General features: G+C 38.3%; 1 protein-coding gene across 9 annotated transcripts in view; it reads right to left on the bottom strand.

Annotated features, from left to right (window-relative positions):
• Window positions 1-24,281, bottom strand: part of NRG1 (neuregulin 1) — a 1,020,295-nt gene that overhangs the window by 14,344 nt on the left and 981,670 nt on the right. For 6 of the 9 annotated variants that reach the window (XM_065899834.1, XM_065899833.1, XM_065899832.1 and 3 more), the window contains 2 exons: window positions 18,898-19,027; window positions 5,721-5,779 (listed from right to left, as the gene is read on the bottom strand). In XM_065899834.1, the coding sequence (XP_065755906.1) occupies window positions 5,721-5,779; window positions 18,898-19,027 (189 nt within the window). Of the gene's footprint in view, window positions 1-5,685; window positions 5,780-6,365; window positions 6,434-18,897; window positions 19,028-24,281 lie in introns of those variants that run through there. The other 3 variants (XM_065899836.1, XM_065899840.1, XM_065899839.1) reach the window with 2 other exon arrangements.

Raw genomic sequence — 24,281 nt, forward strand, 5'->3', positions numbered from 1 at the left:
ACTGACGAGGGACCGGGATTGCAGGACCAGCAGAACCTGCACAGGCTCAAGTGACGAAATGGGGCCGAAAAACCAAAACAAACAGAAAAAACCAAAGACCTCTGGAAAGGACCCATTCCATTCTTGAAACAAAAACTTGTTAACCAAATTTCATCATGTGCGGCCCTTCAGGATTTCCTTATTTGTGCGTGGGTGGTGGAGAGGCAGGTGGGAAGGAGGGGCAGGATAAAAACCAACAGAGGGGTTCTGTGGTCTATCTTTCTTCCCTTGGTCACTGATTAGAGAGGTACCAGGACAGTCCCCCAAATATGACAAGGCATCTGTTAAGTTTGAAAACATGTGGTAGAGGGGTATTTCTCTTACAGAAGCATCAGTTTGGACGTGAGCAAAGCCCCTCATATAGAGAAGGGAAAGGAGGAGGTAAGTATGTTTGGAGTCATCCTCGTTTCAGGTCCTTTCTCTGCCATTTACCTGTTCAGTGACTTTGGACAAGTTAATTTCTTGTTGACAAAATGCTTATGATATTGATAAATGCCTCACAGGGTGACCCTGTGGAATAAAGGAGACATGAAGTATGTCTGCCAACAGCAGAGGGGTTCAACAGCGTGGGGAACAGACATATCTGGAGATTTACTTTGGGCCACTTACTGCATGGATGTAGGTTTACTTCTGATTAATTTGACGGCCCTCAAAACTCTGATAGCTCCTGGGATATCTCAAGAATTTAGATTTAAAAAAAGAAACTTGCCACCTCTTAAGGAAATGAAGTTTCCTAGATTTAAAAAAATCTATATCTATATATAGAGATGATATAGATATATACATAGTGCATCTAGTAACAATGATAAAGAGGCACTTGATATAACAGAGAGTTCCGTTTGCCTTGAGTCCAGGGTACTCAGGCAGATCACCTACGTTTTTCATAAATTTAAAGCCAGAGGATGTAGGGTTACTTTGGTTGCACAATGTTCACAGCAAAATTAACAACTTTTTCCAATCCAAACGATTTCTCTTGCCTCTGTGCAACGTTCAATTTGACAAACTGGCACCCCCCCCCCGCCCCCATTTGTTTCCTCCATATAAACTTCGGAACATCAAGATACCAAAATTCATTTTCCGAAGAACTGATCATAAATTTCCTCACACATTTACGTGAGAAAGTGACTCACTTTTTCTCCCTAGAACCCTATCTCTTGCCTTTTCCTCCTACGTCAGTAATAATTTAAGGGTTAAAATCAAGAGATAACTACAGAAACTCTTTCCAGAGAAGAGAATCGCGATCCCGTGCCTACGTGAACACTGCTGATCGTCTGTGTTAGTTGCACAGAAAGCTTGGTTACGTCTTCAGTGAAGTTGCGGCATGCTCGTGCATACATATCACTGCATTTACGGTTTCAGAGGTGAGTCTGTGAGCCTAACTCTAATCTCATTTCATGGGAAGTCATTCATATCAGGCAGCTCCAATTTCAGTAATTCAAAGGGAAATTGGTACTTAAAATTGGAATCTCTTCTGGCTACAAGCCCTAACAAGGAAACAAGCAGAGGAAGCATGCATCAGTCACACTAGTCCCATAGCAAATACTACTCTAATTTATTTTTTACTATTGGTGGCTACATTTATTTCATTGTGAGTCAGAAAAGTAGGATACACAAACACTTTTCATTTTCTGAAGCGGTCATTACTTTCTGTCTTTTCTATTTAATCTAATGTTGGCTTAGGCTTATTACATATCATGTGTTTCCTATTGAACTTCTGCCTAGCCACTCCATTTTTCAAATTAAATTAGTGATTCCAAAACACGAAGGTTACTGTAAACAATTTAGTTTCCTTTTCTACATGTGATTTCCTGCTGCGCAGTAAGCAGTATAAAAAATTAATTTAAATCTAAGAGTCTTCAGAAACTATTAAATATTGACTCGCTAATCCTTTGTTTTAGGATTTTTATAATAGTTTGAAGAAAACTGATTAACCTGTAGGTTAATTTAAATTTTCAATTGCATTAGAGAAAAGAACAAGAAAACAACTCTTTTAAAAACTGAAACTGTCCATGCATGCAATTATAATTTCTGTTAACTCTGAAGACATTCAGGATTTGATTCCTTAACATCTTGGGTCTCCTTATGCAAATAATCTCAAAGAGGTAGGTGTCCTCTTGACTTTCTGCCCCTCTGAGGTTTCTAGAGGGGTCCTGTCAATGTCATTTCTAAATAGGAGCAATTTAGCGCCTGACTTCTAATTTTCGACTTACCTTTACAAATGTAGATTTTTTTTTTTCACATATACCAACCCATATTGCCACTGAGCCCTTCGAAACGTAATAGGAAACTCTCTCCTTCCTTCCAAGTTTCCACATGCCATGAGCAAGTATTGATGCATTCACAAAAACACACACAGTGAAATCTCACTAACGCTCAGCTGGAGTTAATGATAATTTTGTCATAGGTTGAGTGTGTCTTTATTCTACTTTCAGCAAGATACACGTTTGATAAAGAAATTAATAACTTCAGAGAGTTTTTAAAACATTTAGAAAAGTCAACACAAATAATTTAGGCACTAGTAACCTATGGTTCAAAAATACTTTTAAGGCTAAGTAAGTTTACTCATTCTGAGAATATGCCTACAAGTTCTAAAATTGTACTCTTTTAAAATAGTCTATAATTTGGGCTATTCTATAATTACTTCCTATTAAATGTTAGTTTATACATGACCTATTTGCTCCATACTGCCTGTAACTATTGAAGCTGTGAGTGCTTTTTTTCTAGAACATCTATAAATTGATTATCGATTGTCTATATACACACACACACACACACACACACGCACTCTCTCTCACACACACACACACAATGATGAACACAATCCTTTCAAGTAGGAATTCAGTGTCAAGAAGGGTGAAATTTGAAGCTGACTAACCTTGACAATATCTTCCTAGAAAGTACTATAAATATGCTTTATTTCAAGGAAAATGGCTTCCTTCAAGAACACTCTATAAAATATACATGTGTTCCTTTCTTTTATATTTTAAATCAGTTTTTATAAATCAATAAATGTCCCATAGGACACCCTGACCAGACAAACCGTATTAAATCCTAATAATGTAAGTTATGTGTTAATAAGCATTTTAAAAATTGTACACTCTTTTAGGATGTGATTCTTCAACTGAAAATGTGGTTGGGTAAGTTGAACAATGTTTCCCTTTGAAGCTGGGGAATATCTTTCCTTTTAAAATGTATGTTATGCATTTCAAACTTTATGAACACCAATAAGTAAATTTTAAACATTACCATGGTGGCAACACTTTTTAAGTTTTTGTGTAGCCTTCATTGTTACTTGAACATAAAGTTCTCAGAGCAGCAAACATTTATTTTCCTGCCTTCTATGTGAAGGTCTGCAGAAATAAACATTGAGAATTTAAGACATGGAAGTTAGAAAATTAACTCTGGGCAAGACAATTTTGGAAAGCAGTTTCTGATTGGAAGCTCTTGCTTTTCCAGACATGAGGCAGCACTGATGCATAGTCACTACAGATTTTGTTTATAAATGTGCTTCCTATCAATCTTTGTTAAATCAGGTTAAAGATGAATGCTGCTTTCCTGGACATCTTCCAAAAGTGCCACTGAAAGCTTACTAAAGAATTTATTCAAGGACTCACACTCAGATTAAATACACAGTAGCTATTTTAAAATTATATCTTATGAAAGAGAAAATGGTCTAAAAGAGAAGCTGAGAACATTTTTTCAGGTTATTACCATCAGGTCTCACTGCATTATCAATCATTTTGGGGGAATAGCTTCATTTTTTAATGCTTTTCTCTATCTGGTACTTCACCATTGCTTTCAGTGCACAATGGTATTCCAAAATTTTAAGTACAATGCACATGTTCAGAATTTTCATTAAATTCTAAAATATAAATGTATTGAATTTACAGAGTCACATGGATTTGCTAGATCTATGTCATTTGAATACAAACACATTTCTAAAAGGAAATTACTATATTAAGTAAAATTCTACTTTTACCTTCTGTTTTTACTTTCCATCTTATCTACCTTTGTAACAATATTCTACAGCTGTAGAGAGAACAATTCTGTCCACTAAAGGCATTTTAAAGATTCTGAATAAAGGGGAGACCGTGTTTGAAAATTTAGCAATGCCAATTTACCAATTTTTCACAACATAAAATGGTCTGTAACATAGTTTTTGACCTGTAGCCTTTGTAAATACATAATAAGTAAGTACCACCTCACTAAAAAAAAAAAAAAAAGTTTGAATAGTATGGGCCTAATAGCCCCATAATGCATATGAAATTTCTTTATTCTTCCATGTCTGTTAACATACATAAGGAACAGAATCTTATTATTTGCATGTATACAAGTAAGAGTCAACTCTCATTCTTTTAGAGCCCCCAAATGACCAATTGCTATCACTGTTGCTTGTGTTACATGAACTTACACCCTAATACGCTATGTGAAATATTTCTTGGGGTGAGAAATTGACAATCTGAATCAGAGGTTGACAAATCCATTACGATGCTTTTGTAAATAAAGTTTCAATAGTACACAGCCATGCTTATGAGTTCATGCATTGTTTATGACTGCTTTTGTGCTACAGTGGCCAAGTTTTCTGTGGTTACGACAGACACTGATGGTATGGTCTGCAAACACAGAAGTATGTACCGTCTGATCCTTTACAGAAAAAAATTTGTCAACCTTTGATCTAAATGGATAACAATATGGAATCCATTTTAAATATAATGCTTTGAAAGCTCCAGAATTAAAAGCTACAGTCCTCGTTCACAAAAGCAGGAGAAATACATAGTTTAGTTATACGTGCAATTATATACAATGTGAATTGGGTCTTTTAGGAATGATGTCCGAGACTTCATGAAGCCACAGAAATCAATCAAAATTTCCCAGTTCTCATTAAAAAATATATATCTAGCAGTGAACTGTGATATTTCAAAGTAACTAATATTTTTAAAAAACAATTTTCCTAAAATTATTACTGAAACTAGAATAACTAACATAAATAAATGATTCATCTATAAATATTCATAAATAAATAACAATTCATCTAAAAATCATTTAGACCCGAATCACTTTTTTCCTAAACAAGGTCAATAGAAGCCTGGCTATCTCCTTTGCCGTAAGATGTTTGTTTTTAATTTTCCTACTCAGTGCTTTTTTTAAACTTAAATGCAAACTTTTTGGTTAATGAAGAGAAACATCTGCACTCTTTTTATTCTGTTTATTTGTTAGAAGTAACACATTCTGAACCGAAATGAACTTACCATCATTTCAAGTGTGTACTGGTTACAACTTAGCGAACATCCTTTTCAGGATGGGGTCATTTTATAAAGAAGATGGACTGTCCAGTGGAATGATTTTATTTTATCAATAAAAGTGAGACTTTTAAATGCCTTTATTATCATCGCACTGTGCGATACAGACTATCATTTTGTATCACATTGTTCAAGATCAATTTCAGAAACATCGGAGCCTCACACACCTATGAGCATCTCGGAGCCAACTAGTCATGAACAGAGGAAGTAATACAATTGCTTTTGTTAATGTTCTCATGCGACAGGCAGAGGCAGTCAATGTTAGACCTGGTAAAACACATCTAGCTCTAGGTGAAATCTGAGGGAAGATGCAGCAACAAGAAAGCAGCACCGACTGGGCATGCTCCTATTCAGGCAGAGACAGAAAGGGAGTGGACGTACTGTAGAAGCTGGCCATTACGTAGTTTTGGCAGCGATCACCAGTAAACTCATTTGGGCACCTGAGAGAAGAAACAAAAAAAACAATGGTAGAAAAAACAGAGAAAAAGAGAAGAGGTGAATATATGCTAGAAAGAAGCTCCTTCAGTGACATTTGATTGAACTTGGTGAGTTCACCCTCAGGAACTGAGTCTTTGTCCTAATGGTGGCTTTTAGACTCCGGCGTTTCCCCCAAAGGGTTAAAAATTCGGACAGAAATGATAGAAAGATCCCAGCATTTTAAGTGACTGCATTCTCTCAAAGGGAGTCACTTGAAGTGAAAGCAGATGTTTCCTTTCACTAGGTTTTCTATTTGACAGCATTGGTCCAAAATGTTGGAAGGAAGGGAGTTCTGGTTGGCCGGCCCGCCATGATCACCAGCATCACCGACCATCCTGATGGGTCATTCTTTTATAAAACTGATGACCACTGGGGTCTGTGTTGAGACACAGTTAAACAAGGTCTCACTGAATGGGTTTACGCCCTGAGTGGTTAAACCATAATTAGAACAAAAGGAATCAGTCACAACTGAGTTGTAAAACCACCAAGCGGTAGTGATTGTTGCTGTAGTTTGGGGGAGAAAGCAAATTTCAGATTATTTTAACATACTTTCTTGGGTTTGGACTTTCATGGGCACACTCTCAGTACATCTCGCTCCAGTGAATCCAGGTTGGCACCTAGAGGGTAAAAATGTAATAAGATATCGAACGCTAAAGACACTGAACTTTCAGACTGGCAGTGTTCCTCCTATGCAGTATGGAGGCTCCTACAAATGACCTGGTAGCTGAACAACGCAAAAGAAAGGAGAAGACAAAACATTTAGAAAACCATGTCCCGTGAAAACTGGGGGGTATGGATTTCTGTTGTCTGCTTCAGTCTTCATAACTAGAGTGAGGTTGAAAAGTTGAAAAGAAGTGGCAAGTTCTGGGCAGCTAAGTCATTTTCCCTTGGGCATTTCTGAAGTTGTCACTGATCAATCGACTCACTATGTTCAAACACCGGTTTTGGTAAGAGCTTGTAAGGTTCCATCCACCATCATCTTTTATTGTTTAAACGATCCTGAGCTTTTTCTTTTGTAGACACCACTTTGTACTTCATTTCATAGGTATCTTTATAAGTGAAATCAACAAACTACAACAGAAGTCAAGCTCTTTCACGCCCTAGTGATTACTGACAAGAAAAACTACATCTCCTTTTGTTTCAAAGATGTTACAAATTAGGTCTTATTTTTAATGGTGAAAGGAAGAGGCAGATTTTTATGAGTACGAATTTCACTTCATCCAATTATCTCAAGCCAAAGGCAAATACACTTCTAAAATTTAAACAGTTATTCCTCTACTGAAGTATTTAATAAATGTCATTTTGCATTTAGGGTAAATTGTTTTGAAACTGTATAAAATCTACATTTTACTCACTCGTATATATTTGCCTATCAAAGTTCCAGAATCCTGGTAGAATACTGTTCTTAAAGCCTGTGACGGGGCTGTGCCTAATGTGGAAGCCCTTTACAACTGCTCTTTTTGTTGCTGTCACTCCAGTAACTAAAGCATTTCAGAATGGATTCATTTTACCCAGTATCATACTCTAATAAATAGGGTCATCAAAAAGTTCCAGGACGCAAATATACCTCTTACGGGTGCTCCACAACCATAGCCATGATTATTAGTAATAGTTCATCTAGGCCATAACCATCATGCACACACCTCGTGATTTACTTACAACCCTTTCTTCTCCAGAGTAAATAAAAATAAACACCATCTTTTTGGCATCAAAGAGATGTGAATAAAACGATTCATTTTTGCTAATATAAGGTTGATTTTTTTTCATTTCCCTTAAAGCCAAATTCAGTGCCAAAAAATGTTCTCAAGTGATTTGGTACATCTACTTCACCTATTTCAAGAATGGCTTGTAAGAATAAATACTAGCAGTTCCAGATTTTCAGCCCTATAAGTACTTGGGTAAACAAAGTATAATTATGATCATTAAAAATAATATTGGGGGCTTCCCTGGTGGCGCAGTGGTTGAGAGTCCACCTGCCGATGCAGGGGACACGGGTTCGTGCCCCGGTCCGGGAGGATCCCACATGCCGTGGAGCGGCTGGGCCCGTGAGCCATGGCCGCCGAGCCTGCGCGTCCGGAGCGTGTGCTCCGCAACGGGAGAGGCCACAAGCTTAACAACAAACATCTTGTATTGATATAGTTTTTTCAGTTCTTCAAAATATATATTTTTTTAATGAACTGGTTATTTTCATTTATAATATTTTTGCTTCAATGAGTAGAGGAAGATCTGCCTAGAGAAATACAGAAATAAGAACTATAACCTGTGAGGTTGGGTCATTTCTCATGAAGATGTCATTCTGCGTGCTTCAGTAAGAGGGCCTTCACAGGTAATTTAAGAAAAATATACGGAAACTTGTTTTCCATATAACTTATTTGACATAAAAAGTTTTGAAGTACACGGGTTTGTTTGTTTGTTTGTTTTTGTGGTATGCGGGCCTGTCACCGCTGTGGCCTCTCCTGTTGCGGAGCACTGGCTCCGGACGCGCAGGCTCGGCGGCCATGGCTCAAGGGCCCAGCTGCTCCGCGGCATGTGGGATCTTCCCGGACCAGGGCACGAACCCGTGTCCCCTGCATCGGCAGGTGGACTCTCAACCACTGCACCACCAGGGAAGCCCTACGTGGGCTTTTAATTTGTATATTTGTTTCTGAACCAGGACTATATAAATCCATATAGACATACACTATAATTAAGTAGGTAATTTCAGACCTAAGAATATATTCTATAATGACCATTTCATCTTAAAAATTTAAATTCTTAATTTGATCACACAATAATCCACTTGTTTCATACAAAGAACATGGTATAAGATATGTGAATATGGTATGTGTGTGTGTGAGAAGAGAGAGAGGGAGAGAGAACCATTGGAGGTAAGAAATGCACGTATTATTTAAGGATCATGAAATTAACAAATAGCTGAGAGATCATGAGTCCCTTAAGAGAAGAAACGCATTTATTAGAAGATTGCCGTTTATGCATCTAGGATGACACTTTTGAGATCACTGGTCAGAGGACAACTAGATGAAGGGGATCAAAAATCTTACCCAACCAATTTTCTGATTCGTACAAATCCTGAGATGATGTTTCCTAGGAAACTAGCATTATCTCTATCATAAGGTGATATATCAATAGAATATTTGGTGCAGTAACATTAGATCTGCTTAAGGTATGCCAATCCTTTTTGGAATTATCAGCTATAACCGAACCAGAACTCTCCTTTCGCTACTGTTTACTTTCACTTAGATGGATTTTCTTAGCGTAAAAGCCTTATTATTATTCAAAGTGGGGTCCAAGGACCCATAGCACCAGCATCTCCTGGAATCTTGTTAGGAGACACGTAGAATCTCAGGCCCCCCATCCATAACTACTGAATAAGAATCTGTATTTCAACAAGATCCCTAAGAGATCTGTTTGTACATTAAAGTTTAGGATGTCAGGGATCCTGACCTCCAAAAGGCCCTCTACCCTGGCATCACAGAATCTTGCTGCTTGCATGTGAGAAGCCCATTTGGCTTCATTGGGCCTCAGCTGTCCTCAGGGATAAAGTGAAAGGATTTAACTAAGTGATTATCAAAGGTTTCTCTTACCACGAAGGTTCTGGGAATCACCCTCACACATGGAATCACTGTGCAAAAACCCAGACATCATTTCTTCTGAATGTATTACCAGTCAGGGAGGACTCAAGAACTTAAAAAATAAATTTCTGATAGAATGGATTTTTAAGACAAGCTGGAGGCAAAATAAATTTCAAATACCTATTCCTAAGCAATTCAAGGGTTCAGCGGCTATAATCATTATGTAACTTTTGTGGACGTCTAGAATTGTTACCAAATCAGATGGAAGGAAGTGGAAACAGTGTCTGCATAAGCAGACTGCAGACTGCATTGACTGGGTAGAGGAAGCATATGCAAATGGGAATGCACCTGATCTACAGGCTCTGATTAAATTCTATGGAATTACGTCTAAAAGAATAGGCAGACCGGCTGCTGACATATTTCTTTATTAGCACTGTACTTTAAGCACCCAATCTATCGCTTTCTTCGGAGATAAGAGTACGGTAAATTTAATCTGATTTTGAACAATATTCTTTGGCACGAGTCTGAGCACCTTCCAAGAATTTTATGTCTTAGAAGAATCTGTTTGAATAAGAACCGAGCCCCTATTTTAGCTCCAAAACTATATATACCGTTTGTTTTACTGATCAGATTAGAAGATGGAAATATTTTTTTTTTAATTTTAGGGCTTCCCTGGTGGCGCGGTGGTTGAGAGTCCGCCTGCCGATGCAGGGGACACGGGTTCGTGCCCCGGTTCCGGGAGGATCCCACATGCTGCGGAGCGGCTGGGCCCCATGAGCCATGGCCGCTGAGCCTGCACGTCTGGGGCCTGTGCTCCGCAATGGGAGAGGCCACAACAGTGAGAGGCCCGCGTACCGCAAAAAAAAAAAAAAAAAAAAAAAAGTTTAGTATTTGCTCTTAACATGATAAGCTATCTTTGTTCTGTGATTGTTCTTCGTGAGATGAAAACTCATAGACAGTTCTGTCTGAACTGAAGCAGCATCTCTTCCAACTAGCATCACCTCTTCCCTGAGTGCCATATCCTCACCTCTACACATCCACACCCTGGGAGAAGGATTCCTTATTTGGCTCTCACATTGCACGCTGCCCTGATCTCTTCCAATGTCCTTACCTATCTGTTTCGTGGTTACCTCTTTGTGAGGACGCTGACCACATTCGGATCATTTTATAGCTCTAATGTTTAGCCTGGCTCACGAAGGACTCTCATAAAATGTTAGTTAAACTGAACCTGACTGAGGATCAGACTGCAGTGTCCAGTAAAGGACTGTATTAAGGAGAACCTCACAGTCAATTGATTTGCCAGGTACAGCTCAATAACCGGCTTTTATTTTTATAGTTTGTGACCGACTCCCTCCTCTGTATACTTCCAAATAATTTTTTATAGGAGCTCCCAGTATCCTCCTTATAGACTCCCTCCCTTAAATAGAAACCTTTAAAATTGTGTCTGGAATTTGGAAAAGACTCTAACTCTTTTAACAATAAGTCTCTTACCTCAAATTTAAATCCTGTTACTGAAATACCATCTTACCTAGGATTCAATAAAGCCATTACCGTCGAGTAACCAAGACTTCTGCACAGCATCAGTAAAATAAAAACTGTTCTTAATAATAACCTTAATACATGGTGACGGTCCTGATACGCTTACTATGTAATCGATCATCAGCTCATGTAATTTTGTGAAGCGATTTAGTGCTTGGTGTATTTTTTACATTCTAATTGAATAAAGTATTTCTCATTTTTTTTTTGGTGGAGACACTAGACATAGTCAAAGATATTTCCAGAACTCCAAGAAACTTCTGGTCATTTAGGGTTTGCTAATTTTACAAGCCATTATAAATGGTTTTGTGTTTTTTTTAATTTATGGTCAATTTATAAACCGTCCTTAGACATCCTTTCTCTTCCTTTCTTTATGTCTTGGTTTCATTAATTTTCATTAGGTCCTCCCTTGATCAGGCAGGAGAAGGGAAACAGGTTTACATATGATATTTTGTCTCTATTTATTCATCACTCTACCATGAAATATTCAGACAATTTTTTAGATAATTTTCTTCCAAAAAAGAAGAGCCCCTATTTTCTTTTCGCTCTACCTCAGTACTAGTTAACTGGGGTATTTCCTTCATATTGTACAACAGCTGAAACAATTTCTTTGATGTCCATGTTTACAAATATCAAGTAATAGCAATGCCAACAGATACATATTGAGGATTATCGGTGTGTTTAAGTGTTAGACGTTAAGGACTTTTGCTCGTACTCCGTAAACCAGAGCTGGCAGTGTACACACCAGGTCAAACAGTGCTAGTTTGTTTTTCTACAGTATCATATTGCAAGGGCTGACTTTTCTCACCCCTTCACTCAGGATTGTGGCTAGAACTCGCCCACTCACTGGCTGAGTATCTGTGTTGTAGATTATTCTTTCCCAAATGGATTGTTACTATTAGTCTGCATTTTTCCAAGATGAACTTCGTTCTCTTATCCACCATGAAGTGAAATTTCTTGAGGTCTGTATATGCTTTTCTAATTTGTGTTCTAGTGTTCTTTATGGTATCATCTGCAAAAGACATTTATTTCCTCAAGGGAATGCCTTCTTCAGTACCATTAAAGAAAATATTAAATATAATATATGCCTTCAATAACATTTCGTTCAGATCCAACCTTATACCTCCCCATCACTGATCATCCCATTTCTTTTTTATTAAGATCTGGGGGCTAGTTCTCAATTCTTGAGATAACAGTATACATAGAGTGGCCACAGTGGACTCATGGGTAAATACTGAGGGGAAAAAAAAAAAATCTAAGTTATCCTGGCTCGCCAATGTTGTTTTTCAACATCTATGACATACAATCCCACTAATGAGGGTGTCAGTGTTTATGAATTAACCCCTCCTTGTTTGAACCCTGGTGCCCTTCCCAAAGCTCTGTTTGTACAGCTTGTTCTGAAACGCTCATCTGTAGATGAAAATCCTTGCCGTTGTTTACTCTAACTGATGTATCCTTTACTTTGGGGTCAAACAATTTCATCGGATATGGGCTCAATCTACGGCCCATGCATCGACGTGTCCTTGTGACACAATGACTTATGGACTCGGCTAATTTGTGGTTTGGTTTTCCTCCCTGGAGGATGCCCTTCCCCATCTCATCACACAGCTTAGCGATTCCAAACTTTACGGCTCCATCTACTCCAGCCTCATTTTATGATGAAACATCTAAATATTCACTTTTGACTTAAATCACTCAATAGAAATATTTCAAAATGGTGCGTTTTATTTTAAATAGACTATATGCTTCTCAAGGCGAGGACTGCATATACTTTTTTCCCTGACGGAGTCTCTGCCTCTGGCTGGTTGTGGTCCCCCACGGTACATTCCCTTAGCTCCCTAAATTCTCTTCATAGCACTCAGCACACCAATCATTTATAATTAAATTAATTACTTAAAATACATCGGCTACTCACAAGAGCCTACAGACTCCATGAGGGCAGAGACCACGTGATTTTGCTCACCACTTCATACCGAGCACAAGCATAGAACTTGCCTCTTAGAGGGAGATCAATAAATACATGTGGCTGCCTAACTGATTTCAGGAAAAAACAAGGAACCAAGCTCTTAAGAACACTTAGTGTACCTGATTTTACGCCAAACTGCAGCCAAACTGGTTTCTATAAGAACAAAAGGATTTGCTTCCCTCTGTCTTCACGCAAGTCAAAAATGAGCTAATAAATACCTAGGAAGTACAAAGCAGGAGTCTGGATGCAAGAGGACACAAAAGAAATAGAACACGTGGTCATGTGAAGAGCTGACTATCTACATCTAAGCCACAAGAGTCCCGCCCACTCACAAAGGTTGCTCTCCCTGTCAAACGTTACAGAAGGTGTCACACCCACTCTGAAGGACGAACGCTTCCAGAGCTGGCTGGACTCCAGGTCTAACCCAAAATACATCCCTTTGTTCTATTCCAAATTTCTCCTTCTACAGCCATGATGATGAGGCCACAGGACACAACTTGAATCTGAACCATCACCCCCTTAGTTATGTTAATTCAGCTGCTAATATGTTATAAATATCATCATCCACCTCCTCATGGCCATGCCAGGATTTTATAAAACTGTAACCTTAGCCAGTGTCTTGACTTTCCTTATCTTACCCGGTCCCCAGATGTCTCCAGCCTGTATGGAAGTCTCTCTTCCGTAAGCACTTGCTATGTTTATGGTGTCACTCCCCTGCTCCAGAAGTTACGATGATGCCCGATTAGCTATCACGATGTCCAAAGTCCTCTGCCTGGCTTTCAGAGCTCAGAAACTGACTCCTGTCTAACTTAGTTTGTTTGTTTTGTTTTACTTCCCAGAATGGAGCTGCTCGTCTAGCTATGCATGTCACTGGGTCTCATGGGAAGATTACTGCAGCCTCAGTGTCTGCCTGGTATATGGAACAAACTCCATAAATGATGACGATGTTTATCAAGTCTTCAACTAATTCCAGTCTTTTCCTTCTTTAAATGCTCATTACCATAACACTCAGCACTGTACCACCTGGGATATAGTCACTTTAACTGATGCACTATTTTAGTTACTCCATTTCCGTAAATAGACTAAGTTCCCGGGGACCAGCGACCGTGCGTCATGTTTTCTCTGCGTTTTCAAAAATGCCTGGCATAGATGTAGCTGTTCTATAAACAAATGTTAATTCATATTTCATTTACTGAGTTTAATTTATTATAGCAAATTTGTTGTGACTTTATCTCCTCTAGCTATATATTTTTCGTAACTATCTCGATAATAATGTGTAATACAATATAGGCCCTTATATATACTACATGCTTTCATAAAAAATAGACAAAATCATAAGTTCATGTTTAAAGGCACCTCCCATCTTCCTATGTTTTGTTTGCTTTTTGTTTCTGTTTTTACATATAAGGAAGTTATTGATCAGAGATATTACATGATTAAATGAATGTCAAATGCAAAGTTATAAAGCTAGCTGGCGGCCCCAACAAATCAGATAAAAACTGCTGGTGTTAAATCAAATGAAGAATTGGGAATTAAATATGATAACACAGTCTGTTAAGACAGGTGTATATATTTTTCCAGTGTCTACAGAGAGAATGTAATTCTACCATTATAAGGAAAAAGAAATCTTGCTTCCCCAGAGTTAGAAGTGCTTTAGCAGAAATGAATTCATTTAATTTCACTGACTCCCTGGGAAGAAGTTTGGAGAACATATTAACTCTATGTTATAAATATACTGTCCAGAGAGTTGAAGTGAAAGAGCTCAGACTCTTCACCAAAATTGGTGGTTAAAACTCTAATCCCCACACGGGGAAGGCACATCTGCCCATAGGACAGCATCACGGGTTTATAAATACGGTGTGGTATAAAATCATTTTTCGATTAAAAAAAAATCACATCGACATCTTCCAAAATAGTTCTCTAAGTAAAGCTGTTCAGAGGAGCAGATATACAAGAACAAGGGGAGAAAACAAAGAGGAACATCTGGACAATGTCACGTTCAAACTGTCCTGTTTCTTTGAACCATGTGACTACATGGGGTACCAGAGGGTAAAAGACGGAATGATACTTTTCTGGTCTTTATGCAATCTGGAATAGTAACTGTTGTTTTTTTTTTTCCCCCCCAGGATAAATTTTAAATTACTATAGAGAGAAGAGAAATATAAAAGATGAGATACACCACAGAAATTCCCGCACAGTTCCCAGAGGAGAAGTCCAAGTAACCAGCAAACCTCTCCTCAGAGAAGTGTTTAACTGTTATATGGTTAATCCATTTGGAACACCTTGTTCTAAACAGAGAGACAAAAGAGCTTTGTGTAAAGTCTTCGACTTCAACTCCCAAAAAGACAACAGTGGATGAGATGACCAGAGAGACTACTTGGAAACTCGCGTGCTTGTGGTATTTCTGAGTCATGTCTTTAGCCAGGGATAAAGCTGATTTTGAATGATGTGGCACGTGTTTCAGAAACGTTTTGCCCTAGACAGATGGACCATGTGGAAACTATGAACTGGCTTCATACACAGGACCATGAAGAGCCCATGCAACACTTTCGTGTTTTCTGTTTCTATGCAAGTCGTCCAGTGAACAATATAATATCGTAAGACATGGTAAACGATGTGCCTTGGTTTCACTTCTGACTAAACTATTTTTAATGTTATTGATGTTTTTAATACAGGGATTAAAAAACAATTAGACAAATTTAACAAAAAAGGCATGACATATTTTGGATAGTGAACATATTCCAATGCTTACATCAACGTACTGGCTTGCTCTGATGCATCAGTAAAGACATGGTGCAAAAGGGGGATAAAACTGATCAAAATCACAGATGTCAAAGATTTTCTTTCCAACAAGATCTCGTAATAAGCTTTAACGCTTTTCTGAAAGATTATATTACCAAAAAAAAGATACAATAAAATTATAATGCCAATTTGCGGAGAACTAGAAGACGATTAGCTCGGGGGAAACAATATTCATTCATGGGTTGCTGCTTTCATAACTGCTGGAGGAAGACAACATTTCACTTTAAGATTAGAAAAATATATAACAAGTATTCCTTTCTGGATTGGGCTTAAATTTTAATGAAAAGCTGTGTGGGTGAAAAAAATTCCAGTTGTTGGCACAATACCAAAATGGAACAAATGAACAGCACTTAGGCGATAGCACTTTTTGTACAGGACGTGGGAGGGCCACAGAAGAGCTGAAATTAACACGTGGAAAATAACTGCACTGGTTCCTAAGAGGTATTCAGAAACTATCATATATACTCACTCAGCTTGTAAATCTTTGCAAAGGCTACGGTGAAAAGTGATCATGTTTCATTATTATAATTAAAATACAGTGGTCTCAGATGCTTTTCTAAAGAAGTAAAAAAGAGAAAACATAGATAATCTGGGTACAATTGTTTAAAAAGGGGAAGCATTTAAAGGAACTATAATTTTAAGTGTTTTTTTCAAGTGATTTATTAAAACGTAATTAGGTTGTATGTCTATGACTAGGACAGAGTAACAGGATTACCCATATAATAAATGCACCTCATATTTTATAGATTATAATTCTCAGCTTCTGGTATTTTCTATTTTCATAGAGAAAATCTTACAGGAAACTATAAAATTTGGTCATCCCCCATGTACACACTGCTGTATTTAAAAAGGATAACCAACAAGGACCTACTGCTCAATGTTATACAGCCGCCTGGATGGGAGGGGCGTCTGGGGGAGAACGGATACATGTACACGTATGGCTGAGTCGCCTTGCTGTGCACCTGAAGCTATCACAGCATTGTTAAGCGCCTATACGCCGATATAAAATAAAAAGTTAACAAATAAACGTGGTCATCCCCATTCACTACGATAAATGTGGGCAGGGAGGAATGTTTGGGCTGTATTCACAGCAAGTTGGCAGAACCAAAGTCTAAAACTGACCAACTTTAATTCTTTGCTATAGGTATGCTGAGTTGAACATACTGGTGATCAAAAAGTGAATCTTTAATTTTAAAACAATGAACACTGAGAGTCATAAAATCCTTCAGACCTGAAAGAAATGATTTTTTCTATATACTCTTTCATTTTTATCTTGCTTTAAAGCTTTGAAAAGACTCTTACTTATTAACTTTATCTTGGCTTATAACTATTACCTATATCTATGAAAGGGATATTTAGTAATTGAAATTAGAATTTTACTCTTGTGATTCCTAGTCTTTTTTTTTTTTTTTTTTTTTCCTGTACGCGGGCCTCTCACTGTTGTGGCCTCTCCTGTTGCGGAGCACTGGCTCCGGACGCGCAGGCTCTGCGGCCATGGCTCACGGGCCCAGCTGCTCTGCGGCATATGGGATCTTCCCAGACGGGGGCACGAACCCGTGTCCCCTGCATCGGCAGGCGGACTCTCAACCACTGTGCCACCAGGGAAGCCCTGATTCCTAGTCTTTTATTCACTACAAAAGTAATAAAGTATAAAAGCATAAGGTACTATAAGGATAATAAAAGTAATAATAAAATAAATAAAAGACTATAGCTACTTTTATAAGTTGTCCGTTTTCATTGATAAAATCGGCCACACAACCAGCAAAACTTGTCTTCTCTGCTTCTACTCTATTAAAAGGAGAGATTTTGAGGGCAAAAAAGCAGATCTGGGAGGTACTTGCTTACAGCCCTGAGGTCCCACGAGACATTCTGCACATAGCCCGTGTCTAGATCAGCACAGCGAACAGCAAAACGTTTCTACCGAAACGGCGTTTTTGTTTGGTGCTATGGTTTTAAAATATATGTCCTTTAAGACGCATTTTATGAGTTACAAACAGTGGAGGCTTTCTTAGAAAAGGGACTTAAATGTTTGCATACTATTTATATGATGTAAAAGGGCAATGGCCTTCTTAATGATTTCTTGCGCCTTTTTTCTCATTTTGCTAATTGCTCTTTCTGTTAGCTCACCTGTCTCTCTGACAAACTTGTTCTTCTTTGTCAACATTTGGGTCACAAGCTAGTAATATTCTGGAGCCGGAGATGGTTGTTCTGATGATATGGTTTTTTTTCTCATTTAGGACAATCACTGCTACTTTAGAACACTGGGACACAGCTCTTAGTCAACTGCCAAAGAAATGTGTATTTTTCACCGCATATTCAAATATCTTTTACCACATCAAATTATTTGAGTCCGTGGACCACAGAGAGCCTAAATATCAAGCGTAGACTAAAACTGCATGGCACAATAAACACGTGCTTTTTAATGAGACCTACTAATTTTAACTGCAAGGTTTAAATATTTAATGTAACCTCACTGACAACATCTTTGTTTAATTCTGTCTGTTGAGAGAGAATAACTGTGATACTTCTTAATGGTTCATTAACTCCTTCAGGTCATTGGAGAGCGCGCCATTCTAAATACATCTATAAATAACTGTAGTACATGAAAGAACGCTCTGCCTTCTACATGCAATGATGCTAAACACACTAAATGCATTTCCAAACAAATGCAAGTTGCTGGTTTTTCATTAGTGAGATCGACCTAAATTCCATTTTTATAAAGGAGTTATAAAAGAATAAGCTAATGCCAAGTGTAACAGATGTGTCAGTAAAGAATCTTCTGCCCTTCTGCTTCTTTTAGTTGTCCTATTCGTTTTGCAGGTGACCACTGGGGTAAAAAGGAACATCATCTTACAGCTTCATCCATACATTGGATGGAGACGTAGGTATCCAAAGTTCCAGACCTCTATGATATTTGCACATCTCTCTTAGGTAACAACGAGGAAAACCACGAGGAAAGCAACTTTATAAATATGAAGGCAAAAAAACCCCCAAAACAACCCACCTTGAAAAAAGCAAAATAACATTCTGGATATAACAGAGAAGATGATAAATGGTATGAACTTTTCACAACACTTTAAAAATAAAACAGCATTATTCAAAGGCAATGGAATTGGAAAAAGCAGCAACAATACATCATGAGACATGGAATCATCTAAAAGAAGCAGTCATGGACATAAGCCACACAGAGGATTTCTTTTCTTACTTGCACAAGTATCTTGAGGGGTTTGAAAGGTCTTTCACCATGAAGCACTCGCCTCCATTCACACAGAAAGTTTTCTCCTTCTCTGCACACTTGACAAGATGGCTTGTCCCAGTGGTAGATGTAGATGTGGCTGGATAAAAGATAAAGAAGGGGAAAGGTTTATACCCATCTTTCCCTCTTCTAAGCAGCCTTTAATCTTAAATTCTCTTAAAAGGAAGAGTTCATATAAGATACGGCGTACTCCACTAAACTTTCAGGCTTAATAAACAACAGGAAAGACGTTAAGTACTTTCTGGGTGTAATTAAATATAATAAAATTATAAAAGGGTAATTATAGTTAATTAATTGAATTATAATTAAATAGGCAACAGGTTCAACATTTCTTATAACTAATACTTTATCTTCTAAGGAAGCTGGAAAAGAGAACATCTATTGTCATTAAGAAAAATACATTTTCCAGGAAGGCTCAAAAATAATGACATAAATTCACATCAGTGCAAATGAATGTAGATATCAATTTTTAATGGCAAGTAATTAATAAAATTATTTTATTTTGAAATTACGTGATATATGTGTATGGACTTGATATTTTTTAGACATAATGTATAGCAAAGAAAAATACAAGGTGGCTTATTTGTTCCTAATGAAAAAAATATTAATTGAGCATGTATTAATGTACAGATCAGGGGGCATTCTGTTCAAAATTTCCATTCTATTCTAATTTCTACTCAGAAGAATATTATTGAATGTCTGATTGCCATCACGCTTCTGAAGAAATACAAAGACAGTCTAACATTGCTGCAAATGTAGAATAAAGCACTGCAAAATTCATCCATTCTGAAGTAGGAGTAGAAACAAGTTTTAATTTTGCGTTGCAACATCTTCACGTGATAAATCTGATCATTCACTTGCCTTCAATCTTCACAGTTATTGGAAAGTCAGGCTGACACTGATTGCTCCACCATTAGGTGCAGGGATTAAAGGAAGCCAAAGTCCTGAGACTGTAAGAGCATTTAGTCTCAGAACTTCTCCCCACTTACAGTATTGGGAGCACCTTAAACACTGCTCAGTCTCAACCCCAAACAGTCTAAGTCACAGCATAATGTTTATCACTGACATTATCAGGATGAAATGTAAAACCAACGTGTCCAGCCAATGAAGATTCTATTTACCCTCCCGGGGTAGGGAGAGTCCATCTTCAGACATAAGTTTTTCTCGTTGATTATCTGACTCATTCTTAGTGACTTTTAATTCTTTGTCTTCCTTATCAATTTCTATGTTATGATCTGCGTGTGAAACTCAGATGCCCTTGTTTATTTTATTTGACCTGTCGTATTTTTCCATTTTCTCCTGCCTTTCTTTTTCGTTTCCTTCACAAGCGCACATTTTGCTTTGACATTTAACCTAATTGTGACCCTAACTCGGCTTGATTTTTACTCTACCTGATTGAAATACCGAGCATCTGATTATTCAGTTTCTAAACGACTCGAGGCCTTTCTTGTCTCTTATTCTCCTGTCTAAGGCATGTCTGGGACCATTTCTCTGTTCTCACCATGGCTTTCAGGAGGAACAGCAAAGGACAGTCAAAATGATTTGCCCTTTGGAGACATCTGGTTCAAATCCCATCTCCTACTAGCTTTGTGTCCTTGAGTAAGTCACCTAGCCATCCAGATGGTCAATTTTCCCATTTAGAAAACAGGGTAAGGGGACTCTTACAGGACTCTTATAGAGGTAAAAGGAATTGGCACAAAACTGGCACCCGATGAATAATAGCAGGTATGGTTACTGAAAAAGTAGGGAAGAATCTTAATTTTGCTATCTATCAATCAGAGGTAAAATCTGATAACAGAAATCTGAAGATTTCAAAGAGGCATGCTTTCCTTGAATCATTATAATGGGTAATTAAGAACTGGGTCAATTTTCAAATTATTCCAACACAAAGTCCTTTTCAGAATGCATTTCCAGATGTCCAGCTCAGGTCTACAAACCCAAGCAGAAGAACCAGGGAGAGAGAGCAGAGAGGTGATGTTACCCTCTGCCAGCAGCTACACTTTTACCATCTTTATCAGGAAGAGGGGAAACATAACTTGCATCCTTTGGTCTATAAAATCATAGAGTAGACAATTTCTACACATCACTTAGCACAGATTTTAACATAATACTATATCTTCACGTGAAAAACTGTTTACTTAGGTGCTATGGATATTTTCATCCGTGGCGACTGCTTGTAAAAAAATACTAGGAGGGAGTTTGTCTTAAAGGTTTTGTGCTTACGAGTTTCAACTGCTGACAGGGATCTACGGGATGACAAATTGGGCAGACTATTTTTGCCAAGGGGACCACCTGCAGTGTTCTGTCACCATCGTTCCTGCAAAGGAGCTCTGAGCCTCAAGCAGACCCCAGTGGTCCCTGAATCCCTGACAGGCTGCTAAGAATTACCCCTCATCCAAACTGGACAGCAAACACTGCAGCAGGCTCTTTCAGGACAAACGCTGAGGCTTTTATTAAAAACAACAAAACCAGCCCCCCTCCTCGCCAAAGCAGACCCTCCATATTCACTGCAAACTTACAATGAAAATTAGCTGTGACAGAAACGAGATAGAAACATCATACCTATTCCTTGGATTTTCTGATCTTGTGTTATCAAATAAGTAGGATTAAGAAATGTGGGTTAAAACTAGCAACTATCCCTTTTTTTCAGTCCTTTAAAAGTAATTTTTCTTGACATGATTACCCTGCAGCTCTGAGCTTTGACACATTCATTTGAAAAATTCTTACATCATGACTAGACACTAGGAATGGGATAGTTGATAATAAAATAATTCTTGGAGAAAATGAAGTAGCAACTCTCTTACATGTCATGGACTGTGCTGCTTTTATCCTTTAGTAGCAGCGAAAACAAAAATGATCATGGAATTGCAAAGCAGCAGTTAACTCCCAGGTGACACAAAGTGTGGACCAACTGGGTACAGCTGTTCTGAACCAACAGCCAAACACAGGAATACGTTGTAATTGTCAGAAGAACCTGGATCTGGATGGTGATATACGCACCTTTCTGATTTTTGCCAAGTTTCCTTATATATTCTCCTTAGTTGACCGCAGTGCACAGTCAGCCCTGAGCACATCTATAAATTTTGCAGTGATATCCTTTCTCTTTGGCCTATATACGCTGTAGTGCTAGGTCAGTTTCCGTTTGGTAATTCTGCCAGAATTTAATGGAACAGACAAAGCAGGTTCTCAAACCAAACTGTGGAAACAGCATTCTTTCTGGGGGAGCTGGCAGGAGTTTATCAGGGGTAAAGCTAACAGTTTTGGCAACAGAATGTGCTTTTGATATATAAAAGATGAACTTCATAGCTGCTCCCGGCAGTAGGTAACATAGATCTCACTCATTCAGTCCTTAATAGAAACTGCTTCCCTCTGCTTTGTAACTAGTTTGTCATAATCTGGGAGTTGGTCAACTTCTAGTAAGTGCTAAGTGGACAGCAATTAGGAACAGTGATAAGTGTGACTTCATTACTTTTACGTTTATCATTTATATGAACGTTTTATCCCAAACACACTTTACTTGGGATGTTACCAATTACAAAATTATAAGGAAGAAAGTATAAGTACAGCAGTTAGTTTGTTACTAGAGAATTTCTTCCGAGTGTTTTACTCTCCACCCCGTCTGTCTTGGTAGTATAGATCAGGACTAATGACCATTCCGGGGAAGTCTGAACAGTTCTCTGACTTAGCCAAGGATTTGGACACTAAGATTACCATTTAAAGATTCCCCAGGGGGCTTCCCTGGTGGCGCAGTGGTTGAGGGTCCGCCTGCCGATGCAGGGGACACGGGTTTGTGCCCCGATCCGGGAAGATCCCACATGCCGCGGAGTGGCCGGGCCCGTGAGCCACGGCCGCTGAGCCTGCGCGTCCGGAGCCTGGGCTCCGCAACGGGAGAGGCCACAACAGTGAGAGGCCCGCGTACCGCAAAAAAAAAAAGATTTCCCAAATCCTGCACCAGGAAATAGGACTCCCTCCTTTCTAGCTTTCCCTCCCTTCCCTAACCCTTCTCTTCCCTCCCACCCTCCTTCCCTCCCTCCCTTCTTTTTTCTTTCCTTTCACAGTTCTTTAATGACCGCCTATTATATGCGAGGCATAATAATAACAACTAAAGTTACTGGGGTTGAAAATTGTAAGACTGTAAACAATTCTCCCTAAAAGGAGATCTTTATAGAGGAAATGTAGTGAAATGACCCTGGAGTTAGCTGAGAAGAATCAGGGGGCCAAGGCACAATTTTGCCAATTACTAGCTGCGGGGCTCTGGTCCAGCTACCTGCCTCAGTATACTCAGCTGCAAAAATGAGGTATCGCAGGGTTGCTGCAGAGTTTGATAAAACACTTTGTCAGTTGCAAAACTGCATACAAATAGAGGATATGTTTCATTACTGACGGCGTAAGTACGGAACAAAGAGAAGCAAAAACATTTCTGTCCAGACACTGTAAGTACATATAATCAAGTCTCGAATGTTGCTTCTTAGCAAATGATTCTTCTACAAAATGTGAAGAGATGGTCTGATTTGGAGGGGTAACCACTGAATGATCGCAAAGCATCAAGTAAATATCAATAATTTAACTTCTTCAAAACCACTGTCAATAATTTATACCCATTCAATTGGCTTACAAAATAAAACTGAAGAACAATTTGAGTTAAAAGAAAAAGAAGCTATCTTAAATGTGTAATTATTTTCAACTGTCCAGATCCACACAATTCTCTAATATTTCTTTAAAAAATTTTTTTATTGAAGTATAGTTGATTTACAATATCATGTAAGTTTCACGTGTAATTTTCTAATACTTCTGACTGAGCTTCCAAGTTACATGAATTCACTGTATTTATAATCTTGTGTGTTATTGTAACAGTTTAAAAACTGTATTTAAAAATAGCACGATGTCCACAGAACATGGGCCGTAGTATAAACTTTGTTTATAACTCAGCATTTTGGAAATCACGTACTACTGCACACTTTAGTAAATACGCAGAATAAAACTTTGAGGAGTAACTGAGTGTTCTCTGCTCATGACTCAGTATTTTCCCATGGAGTCACACAGTATTTCCTATAGAATGCCAGCCTTTTTCTGCTCAGAGACAGGCTAAAAAGAAAATAATGCTGGAAAGGACAGTTCCCTTTCTTGCTTGTGTTAAGTGGTGTTTTCCTTATCAGTGAAGTAGACAGCACTAACAGACCAGGGCCATTACACAAATGCAAACGACTGATAAGAAGCCAGTCTCTTCTCCTTTGACAATTAGCAGGAATTAGTATGTGTACAGTGTTTACCCCAAGAAGCAATCATTAGCTCCTATCTTCCCTGAGCGAATGAGCCCTGACTAGGAGTTTTTA

Source organism: Phocoena phocoena, chromosome 21 (genome assembly GCF_963924675.1).
Source record: "Phocoena phocoena chromosome 21, mPhoPho1.1, whole genome shotgun sequence".
NCBI lineage: Eukaryota > Metazoa > Chordata > Mammalia > Artiodactyla > Phocoenidae > Phocoena > Phocoena phocoena.